Below are 15,484 nucleotides of genomic sequence, written 5' to 3'. Positions count from 1 at the left end.
ATGATGGCAGTTGCCCCTTTTCTTCATTCAGTGGAGATGCCTTTCACTGGACCAAGAATTCATACTGCCATTTTTGATGAAGCATTTAAAAGAAAATCACCAATTTAAACCGGGAGGCCTTGGACCAGAGTTTACAAAAGGAATCTCATTGCTGACATGTGATCTTGACATATTTGGGAAACTTGAATCCCGAAGGGTAGATAGAGCTTCTGGAGAATGAAAATAGTGATAATACTGTTACGTTTTGGGACCCTGAATACAATCTGTAGTGTGGGTCCTCAGGAACTCTCATTCCTGTCTTTAAATTACTACATTATTTTGCGTTCTATTTTATTGAAAGGATACATAGGAGCTGTGTGATTTTTTTTTTTTTTCGGCTGCTACAGCTGTTACCACATCAGTAAGCTGAGGCTAATAACACCTACTTATTTACATTTTGGGGAAATACCTTATATAATAAATGGCTGTTTCATTATAATAAATTATTACCTATATCACCACAGGAAAAGAAATTAAAAGTAGAGTTGTGCAGCATGTGTTTTTAATAATTAAAGGAAACTGTTCTTTAACCCCTCTGAAAATTTTTAGTGTGTTGAGAGTAAGGGGTGGAAGTGTGATTCAGAATGGAAAATGCACAGCAACTGGGATCAGCAGATGGCATAATAGTTACATTGCTGGACTCTCACATAGTTGACAGTGGTTTGAGTCCCAAACCCAGCAGCTTAAAACTCACACAGGGTGCATGTGTATGCGTGCTCCAAATCCCAAGAGGAGAATAGAGGAGAAGGGATTGCGGCGTGATCATCCCCCCAGGGGGTGATTTCTTGCTTTTTATCTCTCTGTTTCTCTCTGTCTCTCTGGTGAGCATACACACCCTATAGCAAAACCCTCTCTGGAAAGAAGGAAGGAAGAAAAGAAGGAAGGAAAGAAGGAAGGAAGGAAGGAAGGAAGGAAGGAAGGAAGGAAAGATGGAAAGATGGAAAGAAGGAAAGAAGGAAGGAGAAAGAACGGATGGACAGATGGACAAACAGCATACAGGGCTGTGGACAAGCTGGTCAACTCTGTAAGCCAGTAGGCAGGGATGGTTTTTCCCTGTGTACTTGTGGTATAGTGTTGTCAGCTCCTGCCCATTTTCAAAGAATGAGTCCAGCTGTCCAGAGTGTGACCTACCTTGACTTCACCTCAAGAGATAAAGAGTGAATGATGGGTTGAAAAATAGCCAAAGTATACATAGGACTTGGGGACCAGGCAGTGGCACAGCAATAAAAGGTGACATTCTGCAAGCCAACCTGCATGAGAAAGTTTCAGATATGTATCCAGAGTACACTGGGCACACATGTGCCCATGATCCCAGGCTGGCAGTGGCAGGGGGTGGATCATGGTGTGGAGACCCCACTGGGGACACTTCTGTCTTTCTTGCCCCTAGAAGAAATAATTGAACTTCTAAAAAATGTTCAAAGTAAGCACATGATTTGATTCTAGGGAGGGCCTGAGAGCTGAACTACTTACAAGGAGGCACTGCCTGAGGAACGCCCCCTTTCTGCACCACTGACCTCCTGATGCAGATCCCTGGTTTTCACTACTGTGAATGGACCACACGGTTGTGATTTTCCATAGTACAAGCAAAACTACAGAAGTTGTTCCTGACTAGAAAGTCTTAGTGATCTTTCAAAGATGGATCATAACGGTTATGTCGCTGGACTCCCATGTAGTCAATTGCAGTTCAAGAACTGGACCCAGTGACTTAAGACCGACACTGGGGATGTGTGCGTGCTTTCCAAAAATCCCAAGAGGGGAATGGAGAAGAAGGGACTGCTGCGTGACCATTCCCTTTGGGGGGTGATTTCTCACTTTCTGTCTCTCTGGAGAGTGCATGCACCCTATAACAAATATATATATATATATATATATATATATATATATATACACACACACACACACACACACATATATATCTTATTTACATATTCATATATTTAAATATATACGTACACATATATGTGTATATATGTGTGTGTGTATATATGTCATATAGATTTAGGGGTGTATATATATGTGTGTGTGTATGTATGTTTGTGTAGGTTGTCTTTTTTCTTACAGTGTAGATACTTCATTAGATTTCCAAACACAGACAGGAGTCAGCTTGTTTCTTTATACAAGTGCATACTTTCTGTATTTCAATTACATTGTATAATGTGAACAAACTGATTAATTATGGTGTTGTGACCAGTGCTCGACTGGCAGGAATTTCTCCTCTGTTGTATTATATTGTAAGTAGGCAGGAACAGTGCAATTATTAGGGGAGCTAGAACTGCTTAACTTAGCTGGCTATCAAAATAATGTACATAATGGTATATATTATCTTGAAAACCCCTTTTTAGAAATAGCCTCATTCCCTGGAGAAAGAAATGTTCATGCTTAGTCAAAGCCTTGTAAATATATGTAAAAGAAAAAAAAAGAGAAGGTTAATATGATATAACAAACATATATATACAGAGCCATAACACACAGGCTTCAAACCTTATTTTTATCACCTACCTTTGTTTTTTTTCTTTTTATTTGTAGGCCCTGATTACATCAAACAAAGATTTCAGGAAGGTGTAGATGCTAAAGAAAATCCAGAGGAAAAGGTACCAGAAAAGCCACCTACACCAAAAGAATCTCCTCATTTTTACCGTAAAGGCACGACACCCCCAAGGTCTCCTGAGGCAAGTCCCAAACAGAGCCACTCTCCCCAGCCTCCCTCCCCAAAACCTGTGAAGAAGCAAAACCCCAGCTCAGGGGCGAGACTCAATCAAAACAGAAGGAGCTTGGCTGATGAGCAAGTGACAGCCATAGTCAGTAAGCCCTTGATGTCAAAGGCCCCCACGAAGGAGACAGGAGCGGTTGTGCCCCAGTCCAAGTACTCTGGCCGCCACCACGTCCCCAACCCTGGTAACGGAGAGCTGCATTCTCAGTACCATGGCTACTACGTGAAACTGAACGCCCCCCAGCACCCTCCGGAAGACGTGGAGGACGATGACAGACCGAGCCAGTCTTCCTCAGCACTGGTTCACAAGCCATCGCCTAACAAGTGGAGTCCCCCTAAATCTGTGATAAAACCAGTTGCCAAAGAAAGCAAAGCTGAGCCAAAAGCTAAGAAGTCTGAACTTGCTATACCAAAGAATCCAGCAAGCAACGATTCGTGCCCCTCTTTGGAAAGAGAAGCCAATTCAGTAAGTCTTGCAGAAAGTGCTTCCTGTTCTTTTCTCCTTTTAGGTTCTTCAGGGAGCAGTGTGGGGTATGTGTCTGGATAACAGCCAGGCTAACAAAGGTCCTAGCAGAATAGAGTTGTTGAAACTAAAACTCAACATGTTTGTGGCCTGAGACAGCAAAGAGCTCTCTGGGCAGAAGTTCCCCTACATTCATTCAGCCACCCACTTTGACATAATTCAGGTAGGTAAGACCTGATCAGCTTAGAGGGGCATCACAGCTCTGCAAGCCTTTGTTAGCACTGCTTGGTGAGCGTCACAGTAACTTCCTGCTCTCTGGTGACTAGAAAGGGATCATAGCTCTGGCCAAGGGCCACTGCCTCCATCACCTCCATGTCAAAGCCCTAGCTAGGAAGAGGACTCCACCAAGTTAATATCATAGCCTTCCTTTGATCCTCACAATAGTCAGCCTTTTTCCTTAAAATAAATCTCCTCTAGACCTTCTGAATTTCTCATATATATTTACCTTGGATTTTTACTTAATTTAGCCAGGCTTTGAAGCTAGAATATTTTTCTTTCCCAGGTAAGAACTGAAAGTTTTCAACAGTTTAAGAAAATTACTTTGGGGCTGGCCCCATAGCCTAGTGTTAGGGGAGCCAGACCCCACATGGCTGACTGTGGTTCATATCCCAGCCTGGCAGTTTGAAAAACATGCTAGGTACATGTATCTGCATGTGTGCCTACAGTTCTGATGGAAAGGAGAAATGGAGGAGAAGGGATTGTGGTGTGATGACAGCCCATTAGGGGCTGCTTTCTCCCTCTCCTCTGTCTCTGAGTGCCCACACACTCTGGCAATTAAAAGAGAAGAAAAGAAATTGCTTTGTTCTTCTAATGTCTATCAATGTAAGAGCTCTTACCATTTCAATTTTCTCATAGATACTAGTTATAATTGTCAATTAGTTTTAAGCATTTTAGATCTGTACAAGTTGAGCATCCCTAATCCAAAAACCCAACATCTTTCAGTGATGCTACAAGTGGACAGCTGACCTCATGTGATGGGTCCCAGTCCAGAAGCTGAAATACTTAGCTGTGAAAAAGTAATGTATGAAATGACCTTTACTGTGTCTGCAGTATATATGAAACACATGAATTTTGTGTTTAGTCTTGGGTTCCATCCCCAAGATATCTCATTATGTATATGCAGATATTCCAAAATCCAACAATATCTATAATCAAAAATGCTTCTGGTCACAAGTATTTCACATAAGGGATACTCAACCTGAATTTTATTTAGCCAGAAAACTCTGTGTTATTGATTAATAGCTACGTCCTTCTTCGAATGAGATTTATTTGTTGTCTGATACGTGAAATTAGTATTTCTCAAATTCTGTACAATTTAATAAGTATTAATAATTACTAATAAAAAAAAATTACCCAACTAACTATTGACCAGGTCAGATGCCCTTGGAATAGAGGTGAAGGATATTGAAGTTAACTTAGGGAAGACGCCACAGCTGACCCAATATTTACTAGTAATTTTGGAGACCTGTTTGTATTGTAATGTAGATTAATATAATGGCCTCAATTTTAATTATAACTTCAATATGCTTGAAATTTCTTATGTTCATTTATTTTGCTATTATCTATAAAGCACTACTTTTTCCACATTCTCGTTTTCTAATTAGCTAAATATAAATTAATCAGATTAACTAGATTAACTCTCTAAGAGTCAACCTCTGTGGAGATAAATGGTTTTTAAAACAGACTAACTTTGAGATGCTGACTGTTCCGAGGACATTCATTTCAAAAGTGTTTTAACATTAATATGTCAGTATCCTGATATTATAACTATAATATTATCATTACTGAATTTGCTCAGTGTAGTAATTCACTTCTCGTTTGACTTTCAGCATCTGTATCCATCCACAGGTTATCAAGGCCTCACTCTATCAGTGCTAGTTTGCCTGGTGTACAAAGTGGAATTCACTGTGTGCAAGGCCATATGCTGACACCCTTGGGCACCCAGTAGTGGGCTTCAGTTGACTTCAGAACTGCACAAAGAGACGCAAATGCCTCAGTGGCCTACTTACTAGACTGAGAGAATAAAGGGAGGAGTTACCTAGCTCTTACCTGTTAGAGTGTCTGTAAAACAGTACTGAAGGTGTAGTTGCTAAATTCACAGTCTCCTTTTTGAAAAATGCATCTGTTTGTTTGTTTGTTTTTAATTTACTAGAGGGTGCATGTGCTTGCCAGGGGGAGGGAGAGAGAAGGCATTTTTCATGAGGGATGATCACACCGCAGTGCTTTATCCTTTTGAGAGTGTGGGTACACAAGTACACGCACCCATTGTGTTTTCAAGCCGCTGGGTCCAAGACTAGAACAGCGCAATTGACCACCCCACCAGCTAGCCCAAAAAGACACCTATGAAACCTAAGTTTCCAAGCATCCTCCCTCTGGGTAAGTCAGATTATAGGTTTCCACTCCTCACCCCAGGAAAGAGAGGAAACACCAACAGCTCCAGCCTCCCTGAGCTTCAGGCCACCTCAGCCTGGTGAAATGTGACTGGAACAGGAAGTTGAGATTGACCTCACACCTTCACTTGAAGATTCTAACCAGTAACAGGAAGTTGCCATGCATAATCCTGGCAACTATATTCCTCCCAGAGTTGGGAAGTGACACAGTCATGATTGGGTAGTCAAGAATGACCTATCAAACAATTGAATGTTCTACACTCAATTTTCAGATAGAAAAACACTGTAAAAGTTAAAGTATCATACATCACAATCTAAAAATTCATGAGACATTTATGCTAAAGCAGACATGAATGAGGAAAGCCAGAAGGAATCAGTTAATGTTCTCTGTGGGCAGCTGAAAGATCCAGATTGAGTCAAAAATCACTGTTTGTAAGGTGGATGACCAAAACAAATCTGTAATTTGAATCAACCAACTTATACAACTGAGGCAATTCAAGCCAGTAGCAATTCAGGCAATTCAGACCAGGGTCCCACACTTTCTGAGTTCAAATCCCAGCTGTGTGATTCTGGGCAATTTTCCTCTCTGCTCAGTGCCTTGGTTTTTCTCATCTGTACCTATCTCATAGGGTTGATGTGAAGATTAAATGAGTTAATACTCAAAGTTCATAGCACAGTACCAAATACTGAGTACGTGTTCAAAAAACACTGACCATTATCTTCAGCACTGTACTCGTCAAAGGATAAATAGTTCAGAAATATTCCAATAGATTTGTCCATCCTCAAGATTACCCTGGACATTGGTCTCCCAGAAATACAGAAAATCTTCTGGAACACAGACTAACACTTTAAAGCCAGTCACTTTTTAGTGAAAGGTAGGAGAAAGGCAGGCATGGGCAGAGTTCACTCTCAACCTTCACCAACAAATTTGTGGCCTCAATGGGCAGTGTCTACATGTGGACTCGGGTCTCAGGTCGTGCGTTCTGTGTGATACCAATGGCCTTTGTAAGGTTTTCTTACATGGTAACTTTGCTAGGAGCCAGAAGAGGTATCTTTAGAGCCTTATCATCAACTAGACAAGTGAGAATCCTGCAAATAGGAATCTCAACCCATTCTGGAGATTGGCTGCACTTTTTCTTAGCCATTACTGTAATCAGCTCCCAAGTTTGTTTTGAGATTACCTGATCGTTCTTTTGATTTGGTATAAAGCTGAAACCATCCCAGTCAAAGCAGGTTTAAACCTCTATTTAAAAAAAAGCAGATACATACGACTTTATTTTCTAAATAATTATTTACTTTTAATGTATTAATTATTTTTAGTGTGACCAGAGAGAAACAGAGAAAGAGAGAGAATGAGAAAGCAAGGCGCCAGGTCTGGGACTCAAATTGTAGTCAGCCATGTGGGAGTCCAGCTCCCCAACCACCATGCTACCTGCCAGCCCCATATAACTTTATTTTTAATACTAAATTAAGTTTTCACTTTTTAGTTAGAGAAGTTTTAGTTTAGATTTAACATAAATCAGGCTATCTCTCCTAGCAGAAAATTACAATTTAAAAAGAATGACAATCTCTTGAAGAAAAAATTAAGTTAGAATTTCTTTATATATTTTGACTTCCTATATTTTATTTTCTAATCACCCAAAAGTTTCTAACCAAGACTTATACTTTACCCTGCTAGAGCATTTTTTGTTAACACCTGCCCCAGTCAATACTGAAAAGCAAGACTTTTTTTTTTTCCTTTAGCTAATTTAAGCTACAACTGGCCACCACAGTCACATTTATGGGACTTCACCTTAAAGCTTTCAGTCCTATCCCCGTCTAGGTATTTGACAGTCACAGAGGTCACAGCTTGATACCTGCCTATTAAACATAGTATTCCAGAATTTATTTTTCACCTACTTGCTGTTTGAACCTTTTATGACTAGTTTACTCTCATCTTCACTGAGTCATCTTTAAAAATAGCTTAATAAGGGCCAGCAGGTGGCATGGGGCTAAGGTGCTGAATTCCTACACAGCTGACCATGGTTCAAGTCCCAGATCTGGAAGCTTGAAAATCATGCTGGTCATGTGTGTATGCACATCCAAACTTCCAAGAGGAGAATGGAGGAGAAGGGATTGCAGCATGGCCATCCCTCCAAGGGTTGATTTCTCACCGTCTCTCTCTGTCTCTCTCCAGCCAGCATACATACCCATGACAAAAACCTTAAAGAAATAAAACATAGTTTTATAAATGGTGTTGCACTAGCAGGATAAATATATGTGTGTGTCTGTATCAGAATATATGCAGGATAAATATCTGTGTGTTCAATATACACATATACAAGGGGTCTTCAAAAAGATTACGAGAAATGCACATTATCAAAAAAACTGCATGGATATTTTGTACAAAAGTAAACTTGTATTTTAATTCCACTTTTCTACAAACTTTTTGAAGTCCCCACACATCACTTAATGACAAGGATGTGTTCTGAGTCATGTGTTATTAGGTGATTTCATCATTGTGTGAACATCATAGCTTACTTACACAAACCCAGATGGCATAGCCATCTATATTATTTATAGGACCACTGACCCGTGTGGCCCAGCGTTGACTGAAGCACCATAATTTGGCACATAACCATATATTATTTTTTACATCAAGCACTAATTTATTATTGATGAGCAGTACAATAAGATGTAGGCCAAAAATTGAAGAAAGATCATCTAAATTCAACACAAGAAAATGTATATACCCAAAATGCTAACCAATCAAGAGTTATATAGATTTAAAGAATCTATAAGTATATATAAAATGAGAATTAAAGATTCAGAACACCTTAAGCTTTTGAATTTGGCCATCCTAAAAGCACTTTCTCTGTACTCCACTTTCCCGGAGGCCAATGTAAGTTACTGCACTATATATTGTGTTTGTTTTAATCCAGTATTCTCTTCCTCACCTTTCCAATCACTAGATTATTTCAGAAAATAACTTTGAGAATTAAATCTACTGGCCCAGAAGACTTTAAATTCTTAACACACTCATGAGCAAAATGTAATTAAAATATGTAGTAGTAACATTTCCTTTCTCTGGGCTGCCCTGTGACACTGAAAGTTCATCTTCTTTATTTTGTGAGATTTTTGGAGTATCTAACTTTATTTCTGCGTTCTAAGCTAACCATAATTGAGGACTACATATATTAATTTATAACACAACTGTTCTAGAGAGTATTGTTGGTCATTTTCAAGATTTGATATTTTTCTGATACTATGCAAATGATAGGATATTGCTGAAAATACCATTTTTAATAATTTGATAAATAGTTTTTAAACAGGTCTGTGGCTTTAATCTAGTTTAATCTAGACAAAAGAACATGGTCCTCTGAAGTGAAAGAAGACTGAATTTCTTAAATTCTGATTTGTTCAAACAAGCCAAATAACCTTAGGCAAGCACTTACCCAAGCACTCTCCCAAACTCTGTAAAATGGAACTAATAATCACATGTGAAGAACAAACAAAAGATAATCTACTTAGAAATGCTTATCAGACCACTGTTTGTTACCATAAAAACCTGTAACCATTTTTTCTTCTGTTTACTTGGGATTTAGGGACTGGGGTCTTCCTTCTAATAGTCCCTTTCTCAAGGACACCTATTTTTACTTTTCTACCTCTCCATTTTATGAATTATCCTGATTGTTCTTTATTTAGTGCAGTGACTTCATTTCTTTTAAAGAATTATTTCATTTAACTTTATTTTTTTATTTACTTATTTTAATTTGACCTGAAAGAGTCAGAGCGAGAGAGACAGAGAGAGGGGGGAAAGTGAGGAAGCAAGCCGGCAGGTCCAGGATTCAAACTACTGTCAGCCATGTGGGAGTTCGGCATCCTTAACCACCACTCCACCTGCCAGCCCCCTCATTTTTTTCTAGTAGTCAATTCACAGTGCCTGAGAATGTGCTGGAAAATAGAAAGTTCTCATTAAATATTGGTTGCCTGAATGCATTGGGCAACCACACGTGTCATTACACTGCCTAGTGGTGAACGAGACAAGGTCTCTGCCACTGTGGAATTCAGAATCTAATGGGGAAGACAGCATTTAAACAGAGAATAGTAATAAAGTGTGAAAGTATTATTGTAGAGAAAGAACAGGGCATGCTCTACCAAGGAGTTGTGACCTTATGCAGGAGACCTCATAAGTAATGGGCATAAGTGATGGGTGACCTAAGACCAGGACTCCAGTGGTAAGCACTTGACCAAAGGCATTTCCAGTCTTCCTTCCTTACTTATTCCTGCCCCCCAAAAAACAAAACATCAGTACATTAAACTCCTCTATAATATTGTTCCAACTTAGACTTCTTTGATATCTAGTAGAGTACAACTGTTTCCTCACCTATAAAATAAGAAATGAAATTACCTACCTTACTTGCCTAGAGGCATGTAAGAATTGACCAGTATTTTAACAGCAGATACCAAGAACATGGCTTTGTAACAGAGGTGGCCTTCTCCATGGACCAGATCTGTAAAGATCATCTTGCAAGCTTTGTTTGTTTAAACAAGTAAAGTTTGGGGACCTTGGGCTATCTGGTATTTCATTGTAGTGATAGTTATCAAAATAGGAATCTGTGGTTTATTAAATATGATTTGACTTCTGAAATGTTGTGGTTGTGATTAGAGAAATAAACAATTAAACTTGTAAAAGAACTTCTGGAGATATTCACTTTCCACTTGCCCTTATTCTATAAGAGACAGGGCAGTCTTCAGAAGGAGGACAAGGAAAAAGTAAGTTAGAGAACTTCGTTTTGATTTTTCCTAAATTTTTCCTTGAAGGTGTCATGGTTCTGCACTGTTCTGTTTCACTCTCATGCCCTGATTGCATTTAGCTAGAAAACAGTGTTTCCTTACCTGTATTTCATCCTAACAACCAGTGCATTCTAATTCCATTACTTCCCAGCCCAGGTTACAGTGGCCCATCTCAACCCAGACTGTGTCCATTGTTTTCAGGTGAATGTAGTCGATGATTGTGTAAACCATTTTTGAACTAATTCAAGACTGGATTCAAAGTTTAGATATGGGTCCAGCTAAACAAACTGTTGCTATTTTCAGTTTATACTTTTTGGAACTACTGCCGTGTCATCATTTATGCCTGCTTCACTACGACCATGTTAGTTTTCTTATATCTTTGGTAATTGGTCCTGGTCATGTGTATTGGTAATAACATTGATATTAATATTGAAAGTTATGCTTGTTTTATTCTGTTTCATTTCCAGGGCCCTAATTCAGTCATGATTGTTCTCGTCATGCTGTTGAATATCGGGCTGGCCATTCTTTTTGTTCACTTTCTAACTTGATTGGAATAAGGAAAGGTAAGGATAGCCTTAATTTCAATATAAAATCACACTAAATTACATTCTTTTCTCATAGTCAAAGTTACCATTTTTTTAAACAATGACATATTGTCCTTCACTTTTAATTTTGGCTGTGCCTGAATGTGATTCAACATAGTTACTTAATGCTATAACTGTTTTGACCCTTCAGTGAAGCCATGACAACTAGTGGTGTTAGCCCACAGTTCTCTGCAGTGGTGCCGTCAGCCCTTTAAATGGCACACCCCAGGCAGACTCAGACACAGGGAAGGAGGCTTGGAATTAGGATGGGATCGCGAGAGAGATGAAACTTGGAAAATGCAGCCAGAGAACCTGTTCGGTTCCCCTGGGAGTGCTTTGTGGCTTTGGGGTCTTCTGGGAGCTGAAGTACACAGCCGTGCTGGAGAGCAAAACTTAATAATCATTCTTTTTTAAAATCTGCTGAAGCAGCCCCATCCGGCGAAGTTCTTGGCATTGGCTACTCCATCTGTCCTAGCGGAGTGTGACTAAACTGGAAATGTATGGAGCTGCATTTTTTTTTTTTTTTATGGAAGTCAACAGCTGCCTTACTATTTTACCATCTGACGTTTTTAGTAGGGAGCTGGGGAAACGACTGGCCGAGGAATGCGGTCGGAGGATTGTGTTGCTGTGGACGTGGTTCCAACATTCACTCCTATCTCATTAGAAGAAATAGGTAGCAGCATCACTCACCAGTCTTATGCCATGACCTGCTGCTTTAACATCTCCTGGAATGTTCTGGGAGAGAACGTTTCGTTTGCTTGTGCACGACTCTGTTCATTTTTGCTGTTTATTTAAATATGATGAATCGTCATCTACCACCTGTGGTCCTGGCTGGACGAAACACACGTGTTGCATCTAAAGGAAGAAAAACAGCAAAGTGCTAGTGGAAACGTGTTTATTTTGATAGCAATACATCCTTTTTATGTCACTTATTCTTCCTAAACCTGTAAAAGGCTATTTATCTTTAAAATCTAGCAAGACGAAGGCATTAAACCCTCCTAAGAAATCATTTAAACTATTTTTAACATCACTGAGATAAGTTATTTATGCACTTAGGAGAGGCTAAATTTTAAAAGCTGGAAGACAACAGAATTTTAAGAAGTATAGTCAAAATGTTGCATGGATTGCAGTAATCAGTGTTCAAAGGATTCAGTTTCATTGCTGACGTACTTTACAACCAAATAAAATCTTGTCAGTGGCTATGTTAATTCCCATGAAAGTTAAGCAAGATGCTATTAATAACTGCTCTTCTCTTTTTTTTTTTTTCCAACTTTAATTTTTGTTGAATACATTCAGGTAGAGCATAAAGCTGTGTTAAATCACTGCTTCTCAGTTTTCTGCCTTTCATGTTTTTCAAAGTCCTTTTGTAATCTCATTTCAAATATTAAAAGTGTAGACATTTTTATTTTAACTATTTGTCTTTTGCAGTCCTTTGTTCTGAATTATTCTGATTTTTTGCTGTTTTATAATTTATCTTTGATTACTCAGAAGCATGCTTACTTAGAGACTCCACATGGTCTCTATAAAATTATTTGAAAAGGAATCAGGAGAGGGAGGATATCTGTTAAAGCTCTTGAAAATGTTACATTGCAGAGAGGAGCTATTCCTAAATCTTTTCACAATTTGCATGGTTTAATCAGATCCTTTTTACTTTATTAGCTACCTTTATCAGTGCAGAAGAGACGGTTCACATAATTCCCATGTTAGCACAGGTGTGAACTGAATGCTTGTCACCTTCAGGGCAGTAACCCAGTGGTGTTTTTTGCAGAAGTACAATATGTTGAGAATCCGGGGTGTGACCAATATGGAATAAAGAAGAAGGCAGAAAGAGAGCAAATGAAAAATTACAACTTGTATATTTATTTTTTACATTTTGCTTTGACTTTGAAATTTAGGAAGTACGTTTTTACCCGAGAACAAGCGTTTAAAGTTCCTGTGTCAATCTCAGTACTTCCACATCTCCTTCCTAACCCCATAGTTCTTTATGCTGGGAAAGCTGACTTTTTAAAAAAAAAAGTAAATAAAATATTTAATCTTCTTAGTGTTTATTTAAAATGTGTAATGCTTTGGAAACAATGGGTAACAGATAACTAAAGGATATGTTTATAAAGTGAGCATGGTGGTTCCATTTATAAATATATGTATGATTTATAAGCTTTTTTAAAACAAAGCTCAAATCGTTGGTATTTTTCTAAAATGTGCACAGCTGTATTTTACATGAAGGCTCTTTCTAATGGGTTGTTATACTGTACTCTACATTTTGGACAGCACATAAAGTCTGCCAATGTACTTATAAAACATGACTTTGTTTATTTAAAGTTTCTTGCTGTGAAAAAAAGAACTCTCGACCTGTGAGTTCCTTTATTTATAATCCTTGAAACCAAAATGTATAATGTACAGTTTTCACAACTGTATCTGCTCTAATAAAAAAAAAAGTTGGTTATTAATAAAGTTGGAAATGTGTTTTTCTGTGTGAGTAAATGACTGTCTTGAGTTATGGGAAATTTTATAATGGTAGTGATGTTAAAAAAAATTGATTTGCTAAAATGAAAAAAAAAAATTCTTCAAGCAGCAACATGACAAAAGGTAGTTAACAACTGCTCCCCTGTTTCTTCCGACATTTCTTTCATCCTGGACCTTGCAAACAACTTCGTAAAATAATATTCATTGCTCTGTTTAACGCCTTCATTAATTGGATTAGTGCCTTATCCGGGGGTTTTAAGACTGCTCTGTGTTTAAGGAAAACTCAAAGTTGCAGTAAATCTCCCGCCCGCCTGGGTGCTTTTCAATTAATGAAAGTTTTTGGACCACTGTGACTCACATAAATTAATATGTTGCTATGATCCCCACTGCTTAGGTACACTCCTGGGAGTTAAAACATAATGTGCAGTTGAACAGACGTGCCGCCACCCAGACTTCCAGCGCCTGGGCTCCCTTTGAAGCCATCCTAGGTGCCGGGCCGGGCTGGCTCAACCTGTGGGCAAGCGGCCATGCAGGCTATAAAAGGACCTCTCCAAAACAGCTTAAGGCCTGCACCGGGGGAGCAGCCATGATGTTTTTCATTTCCTGAAGTTGTTACTTTTTTTGAGGCCTACAATATTCAAGACCATTCTATAAACAATACACAAAGTATCACCTCTAGGAACAAATAGCTTGATCAACTTTAGCTATTAAGTCTCCTAGCAAATCCTAAAGGAAAAGAATACAGAACAGACTTGAACCAGAGGGCAAAGCACAGGGTGCTAGAGACATTATTGATTCCACATTCGTGTCCAAACCACACAATTTCAGGGCTGAAACCAAAGCTAGGGTGAAGCCTCTGTGGTTGGGAAATCTGGAAAATATTCTGCATGCCCTTTGAATGCATTAACTATTTTTCAAGAGTTGTGGCGAGCAGGCTCCCAGACATAATAAATGCAGTGCCGTGTGCCCCCCTCCTCGCACATTTGGAAGGTTGCATAACCCCATCTTTGCAATGTAATCTGTAGACGTGACATGTTCTGTCCATTTAACAGTTCATCAGACCATCTTGATTATTCCAAGTTTGAGAATTACCTATCCAACATTTCCCTCTCTCCCCAAAGGTACTAAAAAGTACTAAATATTCCATAACTCCTCTAGGGGTCTAACGTACCAGAGTAGGAGAAAAGAGCAGATAACGTAGAATACAGTGGATACCGATAAACGCAGTCGACGTAGAGAAAGTTCTGAGTGTGGTCATGACCGACGTGGATCCTTCTCAAATCCTTATCCCTGGTTTCTTCATGACCTTATTTATATTAAGTGCTTAACACAGTGCCCCACAGGTAGTAACTTCTTTGTACATTTCAGGTTTTACTGTTTGAAAGATACAGGAAACAAATCACTAAATTCCTGTTAGCTAGCTCCATGGCCTGGTAGATAAGACAGCCAGACCCCACATGGTTGACTGTGCAGTTGTAGTTCCGGACACAGGGCTTTGAGAAACACACCGGTTTTGTGTACATGTGTGCCCAAAAATCCCTAAAACAGATGAGGTAGAGGACATTGTGATTTTAACCATTTACCATGGGTGGTTGCTTTCTTCTCTCCCTCTCGGTTTCTCTGTCTCTCGCTGGCAAGGGCACATGGCCCCTAGCAATTAAAAAATAAATCCTATTAGTGTCTGAAACACCTCGAAAAATAAAATGAGATCGCATTCTAAAGGCCTCTATACAAAAGTTCATTATGCTCCACTTGTATAATCTTTCTCTGGTGGTGATCTGTACGTCTTTCTTACTGTGAAAATCAAAGGCCACACCTACAGGATGCCTTCTCTAATACTAACTAACATGCAATTTTCAGTGGAGGAGAATATGAGACTTTGGCCTTACAAAGAACTTTCACATCAGTGTGTCATTGGATTCTTACAACATCCCTGTGAAAATTTTCCTGCCGTTGAATGATGCCCGAGATTGCTTAGCCCAAAAGATAAAAGTCTGCC

General features: G+C 39.0%; 1 protein-coding gene across 3 annotated transcripts in view; it reads left to right on the top strand.

Moving 5' to 3' along the window:
- JPH1 (junctophilin 1) overlaps positions 1–13,431 on the top strand; it is a 96,755-nt gene extending 83,324 nt beyond the window's left edge. The window contains exons 4-6 of one of the 3 annotated variants that reach the window (XM_006139811.3): positions 2,566–3,215; positions 10,906–11,001; positions 12,791–13,431. In XM_006139811.3, coding sequence (XP_006139873.1) covers positions 2,566–3,215; positions 10,906–10,986 — 731 coding nt within the window. In that variant the 3' untranslated portion in view covers positions 10,987–11,001; positions 12,791–13,431. Of the gene's footprint in view, positions 1–2,565; positions 3,216–10,905; positions 11,002–11,173; positions 12,090–12,790 lie in introns of those variants that run through there. The other 2 variants (XM_006139813.3, XM_006139812.3) reach the window with 2 other exon arrangements.
- The last annotated feature ends 2,053 nt before the right edge of the window (positions 13,432–15,484 follow it).

This window comes from Tupaia chinensis, unplaced genomic scaffold, assembly GCF_000334495.1.
Source record: "Tupaia chinensis unplaced genomic scaffold, TupChi_1.0 Scaffold000002_1, whole genome shotgun sequence".
NCBI classification, from domain to species: Eukaryota; Metazoa; Chordata; class Mammalia; order Scandentia; family Tupaiidae; genus Tupaia; species Tupaia belangeri.
This window is presented reverse-complemented; position numbering and strand designations above follow the sequence as displayed.